The sequence below is a fragment of the Vanellus vanellus genome (genome assembly GCF_965231255.1).
Source record: "Vanellus vanellus genome assembly, chromosome: 5".
NCBI classification, from domain to species: Eukaryota; Metazoa; Chordata; class Aves; order Charadriiformes; family Charadriidae; genus Vanellus; species Vanellus vanellus.
Window position 1 is genome coordinate 61,628,129 of NC_138910.1, and position 22,105 is coordinate 61,650,233.

The 22,105-nt window shown below is 40.1% G+C and overlaps 1 protein-coding gene across 2 annotated transcripts in view; it reads left to right on the forward strand.

The window, feature by feature from the left end:
• The window catches only part of DPYD (dihydropyrimidine dehydrogenase), a gene marked incomplete at its 5' end in the record, with an annotated part of 377,500 nt that overhangs the window by 240,040 nt on the left and 115,355 nt on the right, over window positions 1-22,105 (forward strand). For both annotated transcript variants that reach the window (XM_082483319.1, XM_082483320.1), the window contains 2 exons: window positions 16,370-16,438; window positions 18,976-19,059. In XM_082483319.1, the coding sequence (XP_082339445.1) occupies window positions 16,370-16,438; window positions 18,976-19,059 (153 nt within the window). The remainder of the gene's footprint in view (window positions 1-16,369; window positions 16,439-18,975; window positions 19,060-22,105) is intronic.

Genomic DNA, 22,105 nt, shown 5'->3' on the forward strand with positions numbered 1-22,105 from the left:
AATTCCTGTGCCACAGATTTCTTAAACGCTGGGCGAGTTTTCTTGGGAAATATTACCGAAAGCTTGCCCTAGAGAGCTGCTGCTGGCGTGTGTGGGAGAAGGGGTACTGAGCTACATGATGCATTCCTACGGGTTTACATAGGCGATGCGCAAAGAAGAGCTGTTAGATTTGTACCCAGGATCAGAAACCCTCTCCTGCCTCCCAGTCCTGCCACAACCTTTGGACCATTGTGCCTGTGTTACATCTTGACAACCTGATTAGCATGTAACTACATTACTTGGACTCAAGCTGAGATGAAGATATATTTTGTACTAGTTTGAAATTATGTGCTAAGGGTTTTGTAATTCAAGTGCTGTCTTCAATTTACTAAGATTTGAAAAGCTGCATTTCCAGAGGGTCACCACAGATGATCCTACGGATAGAAACACAAGAAAGCCTGCTAAAAATTTTGCCCAGAGACAATGTCTGTTCATGCGTGTTTAAATGATCATGCAATGCATGTCATGCCGATTGGTTCCACCTGCTTGCAATATTAATTTTGGTAATTTTCTTGTTATTAATTTTTTAACAATATGGTTCTTAATCTGGCAAAGAGGTGGAAACACCCACTCTGGCCATCGATTTGAGGGAATTTTGCTTTAAGAAAGCACATATCTTTTGCTGGAAACCGCAATTTGTAACTGAAAATAGAACCACATGGTAAATTCAGTGAGATTTTTACAATCAATCTATGATTCAAATGTACATGTTTGTGGTGACAAATTGGGACCTTGAGGAGAAATGTGAGAAGATCTTTTATGTTTTGCTCTTGGAAGCTACAGCTTTATTGAGAAACCTGTCAAACTAGTTTAGTGCAGAACTGTACTTTCTTCCTATGCGTGTTATAAAGCCATGACTTATTTTGTTTGTTTTACTTTCACAGCTAAGGTTTGACAAATAGTAAGTAGTTCGGTAAGGCAGAGGACTATTTGTACATACGCTAAGAATATCCTTTTGATTTGGAGAGTGAGTTATTGATCCCTGCAAGAAAAGAACAATTTTCACAGTTTTGTGAGGACTATGAGCCCATCTTTAAAACTTTAGCCTTAGGGTAAGAACTAGGAGAAAATTAAAGCGGTTTCTGAAATACTTCACCAACCGTCTCCTAGAAAATGACCCAATCTGCTTGATTATTGGAAAAGACAAACTCCTTAATGGCTAGCATCAGCTGAAGCTGGTGCAGTATGAGCTTTGGCTGTTGCTGCTAAAAATTTCTTTTTTGAAGATATGTGAGTGGTCATTAAGCAGGAGTATCGACAAAGGAAATGCACTAAACATAAAGACGGTGTGATTAAAAAGATATTTCTAGAATGTAATTCTGCTGACAGTGACGTGAAGAGTTGCATATTTTTGTTCATCTTTTTACGGTTTGAATTTCCTTTTATTTTTCTATGCAGACTATTATTTAGAGGGGAAAGAAAAGCTCTTAAAATCCCCAACTGTTTTCTCAGTTTGGTAAGTTACTGTGTGCACAATAGAGTGCTGCAAAATGATCTGTGAAATTCGGCTGGGTATCAGGCAGAGCGTTCATTCTTTCTAGAAACGTCCTCCATAAACTGCAACAAAGGAAGTGGCATCATGCGTTAAAAAAATCTGTACACTAAGATGTCCATCTCCCCCCCCCCCCATCTGTGCTTAAAATAGCAATAACAACCTTGGTGCAGGGCATTTCCTGGCGATTAATAACCGGCCAGGGTTAATGGCCCTCAGCAGTGCCTCGGGCCATCAACTCCTCCCAGCCAGTCATTACTCCCTGGGAAATGCCCTTTTCTGGGTAGTTATTGTTTTAATATTAGGATGTAGAAGTTGCCATTGGATGGGGAGAAAATGACCTTGTGGCACTGTTAAAAAATAACCCCCCGAATGGCAAAATTTTTAAAATTATTAACAGTCAGTGATCCATCAAAATTAAAATCTAAAGTTTGTAAGAATGACAAAATTCTGCTGGCCTTATTACCTGTGCAAAACATTTATCCCCTGATACTTCTCCCCAATTCCCGTTTCACGTTTGTCATTGGCAGTTGGGTAAATTACAAAATTTGATCTTTTAAAACACACAGTAGCTTTGACATTCATTTATACTGGCTGTGATATGATTTTAGTCTTTTATGAGGCACTGAGTGGATGTGATTTAGATAATTCTGCTTTTTCTCTTTTGTATTATGTGTATTACAATAATAATAAGACAGCAAATTTATACCTGATAAAAGTAGTAAGTATATGCTGTTCCTGTAGCTCATATTCTGCACTTAATTTCTGTAATGTGGTTTACATTTTAGGCAGTCTGCTACAGCTCTAATGAAGAAAAATATGAAGGCTAGGTCTATATTTAAAAGTCTTGCTCACATACTTATGTAGGCTAGGAAAACTAAAAATAAAATCGCATCTAACTGCTGTCCTGGCAGAACCCTAGTGTAGATGCAGTTATACCATCAAACAGTTTATTTTTGTTCAGGAGCAAGTAAAGAGTTTACTTGACTGATATGAACGCCGTTGGTAGTAGGAGAGCTGGCTCGATGCAGACTTCTTCTAGCTTAGACAAGAAAGGCAGAGGCACATGCTTGAATCTATCGCAATTGGAGCCAGCTCTTCAGTCTGATTGACAGCAGCTGGACTATATCCCAGCCTCCTGTGCTTCCTGGGGAGGGGGCAATGGAAAGATCTCAAATTCAGAGCAAAATGTGGGAATAAAGTGTTCCAAGATGTTGTGGTGGTTTTTTTTTTTTTCTTATCCACTGAGAGGAACATGTAGATTAGCCGAATTCTTAGTGGGCTCTGAACTGATCTTAATCTACACCCTCAACACTGCTGGTACCTTCTGAACTTTTTATGCACATTGAGTTTAAGAACTACGGTCGTAAACTTTTACATAGTCATCTTCACCAAACTTCTCATATCTGTCACATTTCCATATTCTAGATCTCAGTTCAACCTGCTTTTGTATTTTAATTCCTTTTTTATTTTCCTGGTTGAAATTAATAAACTATACTTGCTATTAAGGTTAAGTAGCACGTGCTGAACGTGCAAAATCAGGTGGCCAGCAGGAACCCCAATGCAAAACTCTTTCTCTCTTCGTATAGTATTAGTCTTATCTACTGTTACGTGAACACAGACACGCCAACAAATTGCTGTGTGTCAGTACGGTAACTGCCCGTGTGCATGTTTGTAACTTGCCACAAATACAAGCTGATTCTGAATTTCTTTAAATTTGGATGTAGCAAACTCGACTTACCTTGTATTTTACCGGGTTTGAAAGAGCACTGAAGTAGTAGATTGCTGCAGGTGTGCCAATGGGTGGTAACTCATAAATCAGCAGTAACTTGCTTGTGCGTCTAAACCTTGTGTGCGTATCTGGTGGAAATGGTATATTCTTTTAATTGTTGAAGGAAAAATGCAACAGTAAGTACTTATTTATTGAACACTTAAACCCGAATAAATATTTTAAAGGCTTCTTCCAAGGAGACCTAAACACATCCTTTGTTATGAGCCACGTAAGTTAAATGTATATTCTAAGAAACCAACAGACTACTTTTCTGTCCTGTTTTCCTGCTGCTGCACCTCTCAGTCTCACAACTCCCAGGAAGAATGCTTTTTCGCTGGTTTATTCTTACATCTTTCTCATATTTTTAAGCACAGGGTTCCCAATCTATTTCAAGTTTCATTTTCATTTAATTCTCTTTGTTTAACACTTTTGTTATAAAATTATAGTTGTGTTGATTGTTTCTGTCTGTACATACCAGCTAGTTAAGGTCTTAGGTTTGGAAAAAAAGTATATTGAAGCTCTAGTCCTAAATTTCATGGTAGCATTTCTAAAAATCTGTGGCGCTTTTCTTGCAGTGTAAGAATCTGATAGACCTATTCTTAGCCACACCATTCTTGGCCACTTAGCCATTTATGCAAGATAAATATTAAAATCTCCATATTAAAATCTGAATACACTTGCAGAATGTTTCATTTAAGTTAACTACAGCTCAGGTGAGAGTATTTAGAGGTTGTGTGAATTTTACAGGTAGCCCAAATTCTTACCTGTGAGCAGTATGTGCATCTCAAAGTGAAGGGTTGGCATTAAAAATGAATGTGACTCACATTTGCATTGTCTTAATGTTATACTGTCAGCACCCCTCTGGTTCCTAGAAGGACTTCTGCCTTTGATTCTGCCAGAGGCATCCACATTTCTCGTGATTTATTTTCAGTTTATCTTTTTGGGAACACACGTACTCGCTGCTGGGTCATTGATAAGATCTCTCCAACGTTAGACGGCAGTTGGTCTTGCAGTGCTTTCATTTGAATGAGACTATAATCCTATAGACTATTCAATGCATTTTAATTTTGAAATGTCCAATCGCACAGCAGTATGCTGAACAAGTTAGGTAACCATTTTATTAAACATCCAAATATTTAGTGAAAATAGTAAGGCCTCTTTCAGTTTCTCAGCTTCTTCAGATAAGCTTCCCTAAAAGATGAAGAGGTGGGTGGAACTGGCAGTTGAAGAGGAAAGATTAGTCAGAAGGTAGCTACCAACTTCCAGCCCTCAATTTTGTATTTTCTTTGCTCTGGAGCGTAGCCAAAAAACTAGTTGGGTCATCAGACATAGCAGCTAGCTACTTCAGTAAATTGTAATGTCTGCATATAAAAAAAATAAAGCTACCCACGCATGAGATTTTCTGATCATATGTCAGATGGGAGCACTGGAGAACTGCCGTCGTGAGGTTCAGTACATAGTGGCACTGTTGTTTGCTGAATTTTTGGCCCAGCTGGGAGATACCAGGAAATAATAGAAAGGATATATGAAGAGATCAAGTTCAGCAGAAAACATGGATTTTCATCTTCACTCCTTGAAAAGTTCTGTGCCTGACAGAGAGCAGAGTTTCTGTCTTTGCTAAGGGAGTATTTTAATATAATTTTCATCATTGAAATATTTATATATGAAACATTTTTTCCAAATGAAAATATTTATTTATTTTTAAAAGTTTTTGTATAGTCTATGAAGCGTGTTTCTTGCTTGCCTTACCTTCTTATCTTCTCTCTTTTCTGTTTTAAAAATTCCTAAAATATGTTACTGGCAAGAACCTATTGAGTGCTAACTTATTGCTAATCATTTGAAAAGCGCAACAAGAATTAATTTTGTGTAAGAAATGCTGCTGTTGATATAGGTTTATCATTAAATGAGCCTAGGTCTCCCATGAACATGGGCCCAATGAGAAACAGTGGTCTTCCACCATGAGAGAACAGATAGCAGATTATAGAGGTATTGAACAAATACGAGACTGCATCAGGTTCCTATGCCTGGGGAAGGCCTGATAGGCGTAATGTCAGAATTGCTAAGGACAGGTGGCTCTCTGCTTGGTGCAAAGGTATGAAGTGATCATGAAGAGAATGAGGCAAGAATACTTGTTGATAATGCAGGAGGGGTTCATAGGAAAATTCAGGTTGGCAGGAACCTTAGGAGGTGAGGTGAGCTAAGCTAGTCCAACCTTCTGCTTAAAGTAAATTGGTTATGAAGTCAGACCATTCAGAGAAAATTATATGGATTTGGAGAGGATGCCCAAAGAAGTGGAAACTTAACTGCTCTTCAAAAGAATCATTCTAGTGTCTGGAGGAGGAAGGCAAAGGTATCACAAGAAAATGAAGATCAATAGATAGAACAATTATTATTATCTTACTGTGTGCCTTGTAGCTTTCTACCGTCCTTTCACCCATGCTTTCCAAGAGGAAAATAACCCAGGAGGACTTTTTGTAAGTGGTCCTCTGTGAAGTTCTGGTGGAGATAGATCCCACCGGTCCTGCTCTGGCCATTGAAAAGATCCCATGTTTCCAGCTCCGTGAACACATGCACATTGTCTCCTGTCATGAGGTGAACCTGTGCCCTTAGTCAGGCAGGTTTTGCAGTGCGAGGAAGCTCTTCTCTTTGTGAAGTCTGATACCTAGAGCAAACAGGAGAGGATAGCATTAAGGGACTGGTAGGTCTTCCCCATGCAGCTAGCGTCTAAAGCCCTCAGATAATTGCCTGAAGGAAGGTCAAGTCCTGTAGGCTGTTCCCACACACCTTCTTAGTGACCGTACCCTCATCTATCAGAATGACCTAACCTAAGAGCTGTTTGTGCAAAATCAGGTAAATTGTCAGTGCTTTTCAGTATATCACTACGAGGATAATGGTGCACAGGGAGAGAGTGGGTGAGTTGTGGAGGATGCAACCGGGCTGACAAAATCACTTACTCCTCCCAAGCATTGCTTTGGCACCAGCAGTGTCACATGATGAAGTAGATCACAGGGCTCTAAAGTGTAAAAGGGAGGGTTTTTTTCTCCCTCCTCTCTGAGCTGCATTTTTCTCCTCTGTTGGCACCGATACTGCTAGTTTTCTTGAGCCTTCAAATCCAAGGAAGCGAATTAAAAGAAGCCCTGGGGGGTGATGGAACAAGGGAATAGATAGGATGGACTTCTCGGGGATGCAAAGAGACAGATTTGACCTGGGGAATTGCTAGCTGACTGAATGCGGGAGTTAGGGAACTCTGACAAAGTTATTCAATGTGCATTTTGTCTCTTTTTATTTTGTACTGAATTTGTTTTCCAATAAGTTAAGCGGCTTTGCTGCTAAGTAATAGGGGAAATATATCTGCATGTGTCTAGAAGCAGTCGGGGAATGAAAGGGATCTCAGGGTTCCTTTCGGTCAACGGCTGCTCATTCCCTGCGTAGGAGCAGCCTTCGTCCCTTGAACGTGTTTGTCTCCAGTCGGCTTCCCCTCTCAGAGGGGCACCCTGCAGAGAGTTGCCTGTGCTATCGTGAGAATAAAGGGTGACAATTAACAAGGTGCTCAAAGAACTGTGTTAAAAAGGACTAGGTGTATATCTGGGCAGATAATTTAATGAGAGGAAAATTTCTAAAGGTGAATGAAAGAAATCCACAAATTTGTGTTGCCTTTTGCCAGCCTCGTTTTCCATATGTGGTCTTAAGAATCAATAATGTGTCAGCACCCTGGTGTACAGCTTTTGCTACAGGTCATAGCGTGTGTCTGAAATATTGTAGAATTAGATAGATCCTTTTTCTGTTAGCTTCTCCAATATTGTATTGGCCTCCTCTGCTTTCTCTTTATATTAAGTCAGTGTGGAAAGTACAGAAATACAGCAGGGGCATGGCAGAGCCATGAGGGCTTGCAGGTATTGTTTGCAAGGAGTATTGCTGAAAATTAGTGTCTGTCTTCACTCTTCTCTTGAATTCAGCCTTTGTTAACCTGCATCTTTTCCTTTCAGTAGTGCTAATATCCATTCACCCGTGTATTCGTTTTCGTTCATTACCAAAGAGACTAAAGGTTGAACTTGGATGGGTTTCCTATGCAAAATAAAATCCCAAAGATTCTAGCAAATTTCCAGGGGAGTCTTCAGCCACATGGGTAATTTTCAATGGAATTGGAAGGGTTTACTTGAAGCACTAAAATTTTCAGCAGTCTGTCATAAAATGGACATAATTTTTCTAATCATGTAAAGTATTTGAGTTTCCCTGAAGTGTTTCCTACAAGTGCTATATTTTCTTTCATTAAACCTGTTTGGGGTAACTCGTATTCCATGGTCTCTTTTTCACTCTTCTGGAATTACCACACCTTAATTAAAGAGTGCCCTGAGGCATGGAAGGTACAGGTGCATCAGAAGGTCTCTTATTCTTCTGTCCATTCATTTTGCCTTCGGTTCTATTCCAGCTTGGTAGGACTCTCATTAAACGTTTTAATGGAAAGTTAGCTTTTCATTTATCCACGCTTTCCACGTGCGTGATCTGTGCCTACACATTTATGTGTAAGAGCAGGGCCAAGGCCACGGTAGCAAAACTCCTGCCCCGATAGTGGCTGATACGATGCTGCATCTTACATGGCAGAGGAGCAGTTACAACACCGAGCTGCTCCCTTGTGTTCCTACAGGTGCAGCCAGTCCTGTAGAGCCACCTATTTGGCTTCGTGCTCCCGTCAAAGCGCGGCATTCTGTTATTTTGCAAAGAAATGGATTGGTTTGTTCATAACCCTTGCTTTTTATTTGTCTGAGGGTGTTAGATCCTAACAACTCTAGGCCTTAATTTGAAGCTATAGCCCAGTGTACTTGCTGACATCCATCAAATAATCTCATTAAATAGATGGAATCTCATTGATAGAAGTAGAGTCATCATAGAAAAACAGCTGCCTTTGAAAATAAGTGTCTCTGTTTAGCCTTAGAAGAGAATCTTTGTTGTTTTCTGCTCATGCTGATTTTGTGGGTGTGGTAGGGTAGGCAAATGGTAACATTTTCAAACTCCTATCACCAGCTTCCCTAGACTTATTTGCGTGCTGATAATTGGCCTGGTTTTGTGTCGATCTGTCGTATCTCACTTCCTCTTCACTTTAAAAAACAAACTGGACATCTCTATGTAAAGTAACAAGGTAAAGACAGGGCTTTATTCAGAGGGTTTGCCACAGAAAGACAGCTAAATAACAGACATACTAATAGCCCCTAGTTGTCTAATTTTCTTTTACTCGGATTATCTTAAATGTGTTTAAAGTACAAGTTAAGGATGAAAACAATGGATGGTTAGCCATTTTTAAATTATTTACTCTCCACTCCCTGGAAAAAGAAGAGAGAAGAGAAGCAGAATTATAGGTCAGCGATGTCAAGACATTCGGCATTGCTTGTCTTTATCATCATGCAGAATCTTTTTATTAAGGCAGCATAGAAAGAATAGATTTATGGACTGAAGGTACAATGTTTAATATGTCCATATCCATCTAGATTGACAGTTCCTACCGACGTGAATTTCCCAGGAGAGACAGTGTTACTGGTGTCAGTGGATGGCATCATTTACTTCAATGTTCCATTATTAAATTGATAACAAGATAATTCCTCTGCTTCTCAGAGACATGACAGGGTTTACAATTGTTAACTTTCTTATTGCATGGGATTTGATGTTCTAGGTAGTTTTTAATAAGAAGCTTATTTTTATTTCAGTTCTGCAACAAATCAAAAATTACAACAAGAAAGTACAGAAAAAGAGCAACCTGGTTGGGTCTACAAGGCATCAAAATCAGGCTGGTTTCTAGAGGGTTATTTTTATAACGGTACATCTTTGTGCTCTCGTTGTTTTTCAATACTGCACGTTTTAAGTGTGTTTGTGCAATACAGAATATTTGCTGCAGTCGTACTCTTCTTATCTTGCGAGGTGGGTGTTAGGAATGTTCTGTACATTGCTAATTCCGGCTGGGTGATTTTGCGAACGATCAGCCAGCGGCCATTTGGAAAAGTAGAGGACTGCTGCAAGTGGCACGGACTGACTGGCAGTAAGCCTCCAAGAATCTTTCTGCTGGCAAGGTGTAGCATAGCTGTGACTTGTCCTGAGCCTGACGTCGTACGAGAGGCGGGGTTACAGAGGCAGGCTAGTGGTGCGAGTCTCGGTGAGGTGAAAAATCTGTACCAACCCAAAAAGTCCTGTGGTGCTGTTGTTTATTCCCTTGCTGCTTGCTCTTTGCTGCTGAGGCTGCATCTAAGAGCTGTTGGGTAGGGCAGAGTCTGGCCTATGGTCCGTACGTTTCATTCTTTCACGTGTGAAGAAAACTATGAGAAGTCTCTCTGCGGCATGTGTGTTTTTCAGTTAGATGTTTACAAGATTGTTTATCGTGTCATTGAAATAGCTGAGGAGTGCTCAGTAAACTGTTCTTTATTAACTTTTCACCGAGCACCTGGTGGACCACATGCTGTTGTAGCTACACACGCGCAGGACCTTCAGGAAATGCTCCAAGTGTGTCGGCTTGTTACGGCGTGCAGGTGAGAGATGGCGTGGGTCAAAACTGAGTGCACATACCCCTCATTCAGGCAGATGGGGGGGATTTTAATGCTGAGAAATAATGATTCAGCTGCCAAGAATTTCTCCTCTCCTAATGTGCTTGTACAGACGTAGCTGTCTTCCGCTAGTAAGTGATGAACTAAATATGTTATTTTTGCCATTGTTTTAGAAAGACTGTATGTTCAGCGCCGAGCATCTTCCTGGGAAACGCTTCCTGAGGAATTTTGGTTAAAAACATCGGAGTTTGTTCAGACTAAGCAGGTCGTGTGGCAAGGCTATACTGTGTTCTTTGGGAAAAAGAAACATGTTTTGAAAAGAAGATTGAGGTCTTTCCGTCTGACCCAAACACAAATACCTTCTGAAGTTTAGATTGATCAAGAATAATTTTGTAGGTATTTGAAATCTGGTTCTTAATGTAGTCTTCAGTCTTGGCACTCCCTCTATCTGCAGCAATTATCCTATTCCGCATCTCTGCTTCCCAAACAGGTGGCTGTTACAAAACCAGTCCTTCAGCCTTCTTGAAAGCTCCTCTTGATTTTACAACTTTCAGGGGAATGGTCTCTTAAAGATGATGTTAAGGATCACTTTCTATTTCTGCAAGGGCTGTGCACATCAACAATAAAATCCTGGGGATTTTTGCAAGTGTTCGGGAAAGCAGAAGGGGGTGCAGGTTGAGTCCAGCAGCAGTGTCTAAACAGAACTTCTATGGACACTTGGTGCAGGACCATCCTCAAGCCTGGTGCAACAATGAGGAGGGACAGGCAGGGAAGAAAACACACAAGTTATGTGGGTGGCTGCATTTCCTGAAGTGCAGGGAAATTATCCACAGACCTGGAAGAATAGTTTAGGAGGCCATACGGGCCGTGGCCTGTGTTAGATGACCAAAATAAACATGGTTTTTACAGGTATGAGGGTAGAGGATTGTGATTCCCTTGTGTCTGTTGGGAAGTTTTCTTAAATTTGCAGGAATTGATAGTGTTCGCTTTTAAATCCAGCCGCCTGAGATTTTTCTCAGACTCTTGGAGTGTACTGAAACTCCCTTATTCCCTGCAGAGCAGTACAGGACAAATGGTAATTGTCTACCTAGAGTTTTACTGCTGTCTGGCTTTAAATAGATGTTCTCAGGATTGTCTGACCCAAAGTAGGCCCAGGTTTTTTTCTTTTTCTCCTTCCTTTTGTTTTGCAATGTCTTGCAGTGAATTCCGTGTGTTGGGGATGAAAGATCACTTGAAAACATACACAGTGGCAAACCTCATCCTTTTTATTTCTTTCAATGCTAGTGCATTCACGAGGCATCTACATAGAGATAATGGAAGAGAAAAAAACATTCGCAAGGGAAATAGATTCTAGTTTAAGCTTCCAGGGGATTATTACAAACAGGGAGAAAAAATATTTTAAGGATTATGAGAAGTACCTTGTCAGTGTCCTTTTAAGTAGAACAACTACTAATGCATTAGTTACTGACTTGTGTGAAACGTAGCTTTTTACTAGGTGCTTTAGCTACAGTATGTTCGCCTAATAATCATGTCCGAAATGGTACATTATATACCGTCCCCTTTCCATCTCCCCTCCCTCCAACAAAAAAAAAAAGTTTTATTGTAGACTTTCTCCCACGAACGATCAAGAAAATCCTGTACACAGGGTCTGATGGTACAAACGTGTGTTTCTCCCTTTATAGGCATTTGGAGAAATTGTCTTATCGCCTTGTGTAATGTCGGGGTGTAAAGACCTTGTCTAGCGACATCTGTCACGGTGATCATCGGGGAGGGAGCAGTGTCTGCAGGACTGCTGTGCTCCTTGACGCAGGGCGGAGTAGACAGGATCTCTCAGCAATAGGCAAAAGAGCAGTTTGGATGAAGAAGAGGGAACAGCATACGCCAGCTATGCTTCTGATCTGGGAGAAGGAATGGGCCAGGGGTCCCACTGTGCTTCAATCATGCACGGTTTCGCGGGCAGCCCTCACTCAAGCTATGACAAAGCTGCAATTTAGTCAACCTTCATTTACCACTTAGTACGCTTTAGCAGCAGCTTTATCGTAAGATCTGTCAATAGTCTACTTTTGTAAGCCGGACAAGCGCGGTGCGGCCTCGCACTTGTGGTTCAAACAACTGTAATTAAACTCATGTCAGGTTGCCGCTGCAAATTTCAGGAGTCAAGAGGAAGGATGTGTTCTCCGGGGATGCTCCTGGGCTGGGCCATGTGCTGAGATACCAACTGTTTGGGGCGATTAAAGTTGCGGGGGTGGTAATGTGGTACATAGCATTGTAGGCAGCAAAGAAGTTAAAAAAAAAAAAAAAAATAGTGAGAAGAAGCTGAGATGTGATACAATTTCTGTTTATTACTTTCCAATAAAAACCTCTGATTCTTATCACTTGTTGTTCTTCCTTCTTTCTTGCTGTTCTTTTTCTAGGTAATAGGAGATAATAAGATAATATTCTATGTTTTCTTTATAAATTCCCGCTTGTAGTTTTAGGAGCAGATTCAAACCTCAAACATCACAGATAGTGCCCCTAAATGTCCACATACAATAATTACTTTTTTTTTTTTTTTTGCCATGGGTACTGATTCCAAATGAAAAGACCATGGAGGCATTTTGGGGAAGAGTAGTCACTTGAGGAAGGGCAGTTTTGTTAGCATGGAGTGCTGGAGGATCTGTTTCCACCTATGAATTAAGTTTAATTTCAAGTTATAAGAGAACACGGGGGGGAAAAAGGAGAATAAAATCCCTACTATTTTTAAATTTTCATTATTTCCTCTGGGATCGTGGTTTTCATCTGAATAGTCATGGCAGAAATGTAATTTTTGCTTTCAGTTATTTTTGTTATTGTAAACCTCTGCTTCTGTCAAAAGTATGTACTTAATTTTAAATATGAATGCTAAAACTAATCAATGTTAAATAAACATGTTGTCTTAATTAACAGCTCTTTGAAACATCACCGATCTTGTTCCTCCTGTTTTGTACACTCCCAGCAGAATTTTCAAATTTCATTAATAACACTTGACATAACCTAACTCAGCTACTTGTGAATATAGTCAGCCGCCCTTGTTGTCTTACAACTTTCCCTGCTGAAAAATTTGCTTTGTTTTAAAGCTAAATTGTGTCGATTCCTGATATACTTTGGATTGTGACTGCAACTGTGAAAATCCTTATGTTCTCAGTGTCTGAGTTGGGGTGTTTTGTTTTTTTTTTTTTGCTTTAGTTAGTTTATAAAAAGTGTGAATTTGACAAGATAGGGTTTCTAGCTAACTTCCAGTTAGTGCATATTTTAACTAGTTTCTTACTCTGAATTTTTCTCATATATACTTTCTTAAACTGATTTTTCACAATTTGTGTTTTTAAAAAATCAGAGTCTTTTAAAAGAGATTTATATTTATTTCTGGAGTACTCAAATTATCTTGCATATTCAAATAGAACATGGAGCAAATTTTGTTTCATAAACATTTGACCTATAGCGCTGCATAAAGTTTTTCACAATAGAAAAAAGTATGGTATAGGAGAGAGAGATTTTTCCTCTGTCAAGAGAGGAATAAGAGCATGGCCAGTGATGCTCGTGTGCATTTCATGAAAAGCTTGGTCTTATATTTATGCCAGAGGTGCACGGAAATGGGCACCTGCAGGTAAAGCAGGCACTTCATCAAATGCTTTCCTTCTCAAAAGACTCCTGGCTTGCAATATCAGCCAGAAAGGTGGACGGGTAGGTAGTCTGCAGGTCAGGTAGGTGGGTGGTAGATTGATAGGTAGAGATTCATCAGAGCAAAAGAATGGAAATAATGATGATGATAAGTGGTATTGTCCTTTTAAATGAATAGGTTGTAACCTCACCATGTCTAATTTTCTCCATAGCTGCCTTCCTTTTTAAAGTATATTTCCCTCCCTTCTAAAGATACTAAATATCTCATCCTTCTTATGGAGATAATTTGGGAGTTTACAGTTTCCGACAATTTTTCTATACCATGCTTTTCAGTATTTTGCCTTAAACGAACGAGTCATTAACCCTCAGCATTATAGGAAAGTTCAAGAGAAGTGTTGTACTGACCGGGAGTGACAAATGAAGCTCATCCCAGATATTAATGCTGACAGTAAAACTTGTTTGCAAAGCAAAAAAAGATTAAAACCAAATTTTATCTTACCTGTGAATCAAACTTCCCGGCGAAACTTTCATAGGTTTCACATAAGAGGGTCAAATAATAACAGTGCAGCCAGATGTTTTTCTGTTCTCATCTCCTGCTGTTTCCTTTGGACCCAGACAGCCGGTAGTCTGTTCCTAAGTTGCGTGATTTCTTTTTCTGTTTTAACCTTTTAGCTGCTGCAGTATAGGTCTCTGCATTTTTCTTGCAAACCTCATCTTTCTAAGAAGTCCTTCATGCAGGAGTTCCTGGGCTAAATTCTCTGCTGATCTCACTGCGAATGTATCAACTTCAGAGTTTCAGTGTCTGATGATCTTTGATGGGTCCAGAACAAGTGGTTTTGCTTAGTCATAAATAGAAGTTAACATTGTTACTTGAACTGGACATTGATCGGAGGAGTAGTTAACATTCATTTAACAGTAAATAGCACTGTATGCAACTGGAAAGGTGTGTGCCTTTCTGCCGCCCCTTAAGAATCCTTTTAGAACTTATTTTACCTGCAAACTTGAACCTCAATAAAGCTATTGGAGGCAGCAGCAGCTACAGGCAGAACTTGGACCTGAAAAGGTGCTCAGTGCAGTGAGGAGGAAAGGCGATACGCAGAAACAGCTCTTGGGGAACTGGGGCCACAGCCAGCGAATAGGAAATAAAATGTGTATCGTGGGAAAACAAGAGCTGGAATTTCCCTGTGCCGCTCTGCCAGTCCTCCCGGATTTTCCCTGCATCCCATAGGGTCTCCTCCCAGTTGCGTCTATACAAAATGGTCCCAGCTGCCTGTCACTGTCCTGAACTTGCATAGCATGAGGTTCTGTGGGGCTGGTTTAGGTGTATCCTGGCTTCCTGAACTCAGCTGGAATATTGTGTTCGTATGCTGCCACATTCAACTGTAAACTCCTGCACTTACGTCTTACCTACCTCTAAAGACCCCCAGGTACTTCTGGCATAGTATACATAGTAAATAACTTAATTCCTCTGAGCTCAGAAACAAGTATATTGGACAGTTTTCCTGGTGGACTCTGTGTCTAGGACAGCGTTTGTTCTCGTTTCATCTCATGAGGAAGAGAATGCAAAGTCCCCTACGTGTTTGACTAGACCTGCTGGTCTTCCTTAATGACTTTAAAATAGATTACTTTGTATACTGTTTCGCATCCCCAGTGAAATATACAGCTATCACAGAATCACAGAATTTTCAGAGTTGGAAGGGACCTCTAGAGATCACCTAGTCCAACTCCCCTGCTAAAGCAGGATTGCCCAGAGCACATTACTCAGGACTGCATCCAGGCGGGTCTTGAAAATCTCCAGAGAAGGGGACTCCACAACCTCCCTGGGCAGCCTGTGCCAGTGCTCTGTCACCCTCACCGTAAAGAAGTTCTTCCGTGTATTTGAACGGAACTTCCTGTGTTCTAACTTGTGCCCATTGCCCCTCGTCCTGTCACTTGGAACCATTGAAAAGAGCCTGGCTCCATCATCCATCAACCCACCCTTTAGATACTTGTACGCCATAATAAGGTCTCCCCTCAGCCTTCTCTTCTCCAGGCTAAAGAGTCCCAGCTCTCTCAGCCTTTCCTCATAAGGCAGATGCTCCAATCCCTTAATCATCTTAGTTGCCCTTCGCTGGACTCGCTCCAGCAGTTCCCTGTCCCTCTTGAACTGGGGAGCCCAAAACTGGACACAGTATTCCAGTTGTGGCCTCACCAGTGCCGAGTAGAGGGGGAGAATGACCTCCCTCGACCTACGGGCCACACTCTTCCCTATGCAGCCCAGGATTCCATTGGCCTTTTTGGCAACAAGGGCACATTGCTGGGCCATGGATAGTTTACTGTCTACCACAACCCCCAGATCCTTCTCCTCCAAGCTACTTCCCAGCAGGTCCGCCCCTAACCTGTACTGGTGCCTAGCATTCTTCCTCCCCAGGTACAGGACCTTGCACTTGGTTTTGTTGAACCTCATTAGGTTCTTCTCTGCCCAGCTCTCCAGCCTGTCCAGGTCATGCTGGATGGCAGCACGGCCCTCTGGAGTGTCAGCCACCCCACCCAGTTTGGTATCATCAGCGAACTTGCTGAGGATACACTCTGTCCCCTCATCCAGGTCATTAATGAATATATTAAACAAAATTGGACTGAGTATTGACCCCTGGGGGACACCACTGGTTACAGGCCTCCAACCCGATGCTGCTTCATTAATCACAACCCTCTGAGTTCTGTCCCACAGCCAACTCTCAATCCACCTCACTGTCACCTCATCTAGCCCATACTTCCTCAGCTATATTTCGCTATACGTGCTAGTAGTATACAGCTGGTAGTTGCCATATGCAGGTAGTGGTAGTTAATCTCTGGAGTCACAGTAAAGTACTATATTACAAAATCTGGTAACGTGGCTTAAAATGACTGCATATCTGTTCTTTTCAGATTCTGATTGCCAGTATCATGTGCAGCTATAGCAGAGAGGACTGGACTGAACTTTCAAAAATGGCTGAGGTAATGGTTTCCTAACTGTGTTGCTGTATCTTTTTTTTTTCGGTCTCCTTAAAAACAAGAGCTGCAATAAGGAATTTCTTGAAAGAAATAGATTCAAAGTGAAAAACGAGAATTTAAAGCATGTCCATTATAATTTGTTTATTCTGTGTTTTCATTAAAATGATGGAAATGTAAATTTAAAGGAAATCTGTTCCATAAAAATGGTCCCTTGGATTTTTAAGCAGTACCTGGAAAGCCTTTAGTCTTTGAATCTATATACTTTTTATTTGCATTTTAAGCAAACTGTATATTATGACGGATGCCCTGATAAAATTTAATTCTACCTTTGAGAGCCTAACTTGATCTTACCTTGCCTACAGGCACACTAGTTTGACAGCACCAGAAGAATTTTTGAATATAAAACTCGTGAATATTTAAAGTATAAAAGGCTCATTTAATGCTATTCTAGTTTTAATACAGACTTTCAAAAATGATAGCAGAGAAAGCCAGGGTATATAATAGCAGTCAGCAGGCTTCCTATAATATAAAGCCAATCTTACACAAATGCAAACAGACTATGCACCTGAAATTTCGTTTCAATTTGAAGGAAAAAAATCTACTTAAAAACATGTACCTGTGTTCATAGGGAATAGTATAAGAAATACTTGATTAAAAGCACAATAATTTCATTCAAAAAGGTGTCTATATCTGAATGTAAGACAAAGTTGTTCTTTTTAAATAAAACTTTTTTTTCCCCGTATAAAGTATCTAGAGAAGATAAAAGGATAAATTTCAGATCAATAAAGGAATCAGATCAATATTCAGATCAATAAATTTGTTAAATTTCACAAATTTAAGCAAAGAAAAAAAATAGCTTGTCTTCATCACCAGCATCAGCTCAGATTTAAATGATTTATAAGCTGGGTGTGTTTTTTTATATATGTGTAGATATGGGTGTGGATATTTTGTATTTGTGTTTTCATGTGGCTGAATGTGTATGTTTGGACATCTTTGTTTCTTTATTCAGTGTCCTAAGCCCTCCTATGGTGATGTGGGAAGACACTTCTCTATTTTCTTCAGGCATTTGAAACCTATGAGGGGGAAAAAAATCACTTTGGGGACTTAGGGAAGTAAAATTAAACATTATCAGTAATTAGCCTGGTGATCTTCAGCACTAGTCCATTTTATACCTGTATTTACCTAATTGACCATGAAATCTTTTGTGGAATCCGTGCTTGACAGGAGCAGTACCACTTCTAAACTGACAAAGATGAATGGCTTTATTGTGCCATTTGCTTCTCTTTTTTAGTCCAGTGCTACTGCTATCCGACTTTCAGACAGATATTTCCAATCTATGTTTGTATTTGCGTTACCCCTTTAGAAAAAAGGAGTTATTTAAATGCACTCAATGATGTGTAACCTACGTGATATAACTTTCTTCCGCAAAGCGGTTGTTAGTCTCCGCTCTGTGGAGAGCGGCACACTTGTTTGGGGCGCTCTGGAATCCAGAACTGAAGAGCAGTGATATTTAATGGCATGCGTAGGATCCTACCTAGAAGGTAATAGATGTGGCTTTCCGAAGAGCAGAAGCCCCAGAAGGTCCCGCCGTGCCTCTCGGCAGGAGGACGACCTATTCATACGAAAGGTCAGCTTGTCACGGCGGCCGACAGCACCAGCATCAGCGCGGCATGGCCGGGCTCACAGAGCTGGCCAGGACATGGAGGATTCCTGAAAGTGATGGATGGCTTCTCCCCTGCTCACACGCTCGGGGAGCTGCTGAACCGTGGCCGCACAGCAGGCAGAGTTACTCCAGTTCAATAAGCGAAAACAAAATGCAAATGCAAAGCAAAATACTAGTTGCAGCCACGTGGAAGGCGACGGGAGAGATCCTGGTCGCAGGCCGGAGCGGTTCAGCAGGGAGGAAGAGGAGCGTGTTTGTGTGCTGCCCTTGCACCCCTCGGCTCCTGTGCCTTTGTAATTGTAGCTAATAGAGGGTGCTGGAGTGAAATTAGCATGAATAATATGTTTGTATAGACTTTTTTTAACACTGTCTTGCTTGACTTCAGAAACAAAAATATTTAATGACAAAAGCTATGGCACAGTACAGGCGCTTGCAGAAAATTTCGAGACTAAATTCATTAAAGCGGAAAGGAGAAATTTACTACTGAGTCACAGTTCTTCAGAGCATAGAAGCACCTGCATAACACTGACTACCAAACCTCGCTCTCAGTGCTGCCCTAAGGCCCTGTAATTACATTTCATTTTTTAACATTTTCCAGAACCAACTCCTTATTGTGCTTGTCTCTTTTTAATTTATTTTTTACTTTAATTTCCTTTGTAATTTTGGGAAGCCACATCAGTTTTTGAATTTTTTCTCTGTAGTAATCAACACGTTTCTTTTTCAGGCTATCACAAGCAGAGCTTTCTGTCTTTTGAAAATAAAAAAATACAATCAAATGTCTGAAGAAATCTGTTCAACATGAAGAGTTAAGTGCTACAGGAAAGTGGACATTACTTGAAGTTAATTTTGCATTTTTTTCCTTTTTCATGTTTCCTAGGTTGCTGGTGCCGATGCGCTGGAGTTAAATTTATCGTGTCCTCATGGTATGGGAGAGAGAGGCATGGGGCTGGCCTGTGGGCAGGTAGGACTGTAACCACAGTCTCTTTCATGTCTCTTCAGCAATCCTGCACTACCACATTGATAGTTGCACCTCGAGGGGAAGACACAAGCAGCAGATTACTAGTTTGAGATTTTTAGGTTAAACGTGTTTAAATATTTAGTGCTGAAAGAAAAAAAGACAGAAGCTGAGAATATACAAAATGCTTAGTTTTGCTTAGAACAAAAATGCATTATGTATTTGACAAGGAACAAGATGAAAACAAGTCATTTCCAAAAAGCGCTTGGACAGAATTTGTTGGTTTCCATTTTAGTGCCCTGTAGATATCTTTTAGATCACAACCTGGTGACTACTGCATATATCAATAACGCTTTTGAAGGGCATGAGATATACACACATTTCATTTCACAATTTTTAGCGTATGAGCCTAACTGTATTTTAGAATCAGAATAGGGCATACATTCTGTTAGTGCCACCTACAGTTAACGTCTTCTCTTATAAGAGCCCGTGTTCTGTAACCTATAGATATGATCGTTTACGCAGTTTAGGTTGGAACTGTTTGTGCCTGATGTCTCTTCCGTGTAGAAATCTGATGCAGAGTTTATCAATACATCCCGTGCCTTCAGTTAGGAGAATGTATGTTGTTTTGCCCATGAAAAGAGAATAAAAATGCACAAAAGTAAATTCTTATACTAATATCCTTTTGAAGTTTTAAGATTTTTGCATCTTTTGGTCACGTTTTGAAATTTGTTTTGGCTCTGAAACGTGCCCAAATGTGGTGAGCTTGGAAGTCGCTGAAAAATCTTGGTTCACAGTCTACCAGGAGAGATTTTTCTAGATTTTGCCCATCAAAGTTTCAGAAGTCTGAAGCCGGTTCGATTTCCCATCTTACTACATTTTGGGAGAGGGGTAAAAGAAGAGGAGGGAGATGCAGAGCGGGAATCATTACAGGCTCTAAAATGGACTCATACTATTCAGTTGATCCCCTTGGAGAGGGCTAGTAGATATCTTAGTGCATCCTCACTTCCTTAGTTAAACACAAAACTTGTCAGAACTGAGGTGTGGTTGGATAACTAAACCATTAACTTTCTAAAACTTTTAGTAGGGAGGCAATAGGAGCTGTAAGCATTTCAGTGCAACGGTGGACACACTTCAGGTGTAGCTTTATCATAGCAATACTGTCAGGCACAATGCACGGGAAATTTTATTATTTTCTGTGAACAAAATTATGTCAATCTTTTCCATGCTATAGGTTATTATTTGTAATGAAAATAATCTGGATGCTTTTCAAGACCAGTGATCATTTACCAAAATTATGATTAAAAATGGGAGAGGATTATAAAAACCCTCCAAAGCCAAACTAGCACAGTGGTAATAGTTATTGATTTTTTTTTCCCCAAAATTGCATTCAGCAACAAAGAGCTATATTAGCCAGGTTTTATAAGTTTATGAAGCGATTCCCAGCCTTCACTCTGCAGAACGTAACTCAATAGTTTGGGCCATCCCCACCCAAGATGGCAGCACGCTGTAGAAGGGTGCGGTTTGGTCAGGGAGAGCCCCGAAGGTTTCATTCAGAAGCTGAAACATGCTCCTTTCAAGCATGCTTGCCTTTTTTTTTCTTTTTTCTTTTTTTTTTAGGCATATGTTATTTCCAGCTTTCACTGGTTGGAATAATATATGCATGTGAAGTTGCTTAGATGTGTAGTCAGTAGGGAGCTGTCTGGCTACATGAGTTTTTACATATCTTTCAGCTATTGTAAAATCAGAGAACCAAATGCAAAATCTGAGCACTCAGGGCTATCGTGTGGATTTGTGACTCTCCTTGGAGGAGATCAGATCCATAAAGCAAGAAGAAGATTACATTATATATACATATATGTTTGTATAATAATAAAATTTCTCTCTTCCCCATACAATATGGATATTCTTTTGAATGTTTAATATATACTACTCTTGCTTAAATATATTCTTGTGTTCTCTTAACTGTCTCACCAAAATGAGAGCTCAGAAAAGAATCTTTTAGACAAATAAATGAATAAAACAAGCCATCTTTAGAGGGCCAGATCCCAAGGATCTTCCTCAGAGTTAGCTAAAATTAAATTATACTGGCTTTAAATGTAGTTTATCAAAGCAAAGGGTGAGGATAAACTGGATAAAATAACAGTGTGTGCAATGTGATTTATCAGTAGCCCTTCAGGGAGCTTCCACGTGTGGTGGCCCCTTGAGGCCCCATCATAAGACAAGGAAGTATTTTGGCTCTACTCCTAATTTTATTGTTTTTTTTCCCCATAGCTGAAGTCAGATAGGCCATACATAGGTTGTGTGGGGAAGAGGGGGCTCAGATATGCTGTGAAAAAAAAAAAAAACAACCCACCACTCAATATCTAGAAGTCAGGGCATGAGGTTTTGAAAGGCAGAGCAGCTTTCCTGGTTTTACAGTGAAGCAGGTTTTCTTAAATCTTTTTGATAACATAATCTATGTCTTCATAGGAAAATTTTTTAAGGATTAGGTCCCTTTTCATGCCTAAGCACATTAAATCCTCAGGAAACTACAAAAATTGCTGAGATGGAAAATAATGGCAGAAAAACAAGTATGTGTATTTTTTACTATTTATATTGTCTAAAATGTTCTGCCTTTGTTTTGTTGTTTAAAAAAAAAAGGGAAAGGAAAGGTTAATTTCGCTGTCTACTTTTTCTCCTCATTTCAATTCCTACGGTGTGCCTAAGGGTAAGCGTAGAAATCTGGGAACATCAGATTTGTTTTTTCTCTATCCCATTTTGTTATCTAGACTCAAACACTTCCACTGTTTTATATCCTCTCTAAATTTTAAAAATTCCAGATATGTCCAAATTATATACATATAAAGAATTGGTACTAAGCACGGCTGTTTGTTTTATAGCGAATTACAGTTCTCAACTTTTATTTGATTTTAATTCCAAGTCATTAGTGCAGACACTCTGGCGCCCAAACAGCATAGCTAGCCAGAGGGTAATATTAAGAGGCATCTGTATTGCTGCCAATAAGTTACTTAAAGCTGGTTCTGTATAAAATGTCAATTATATTTACTAA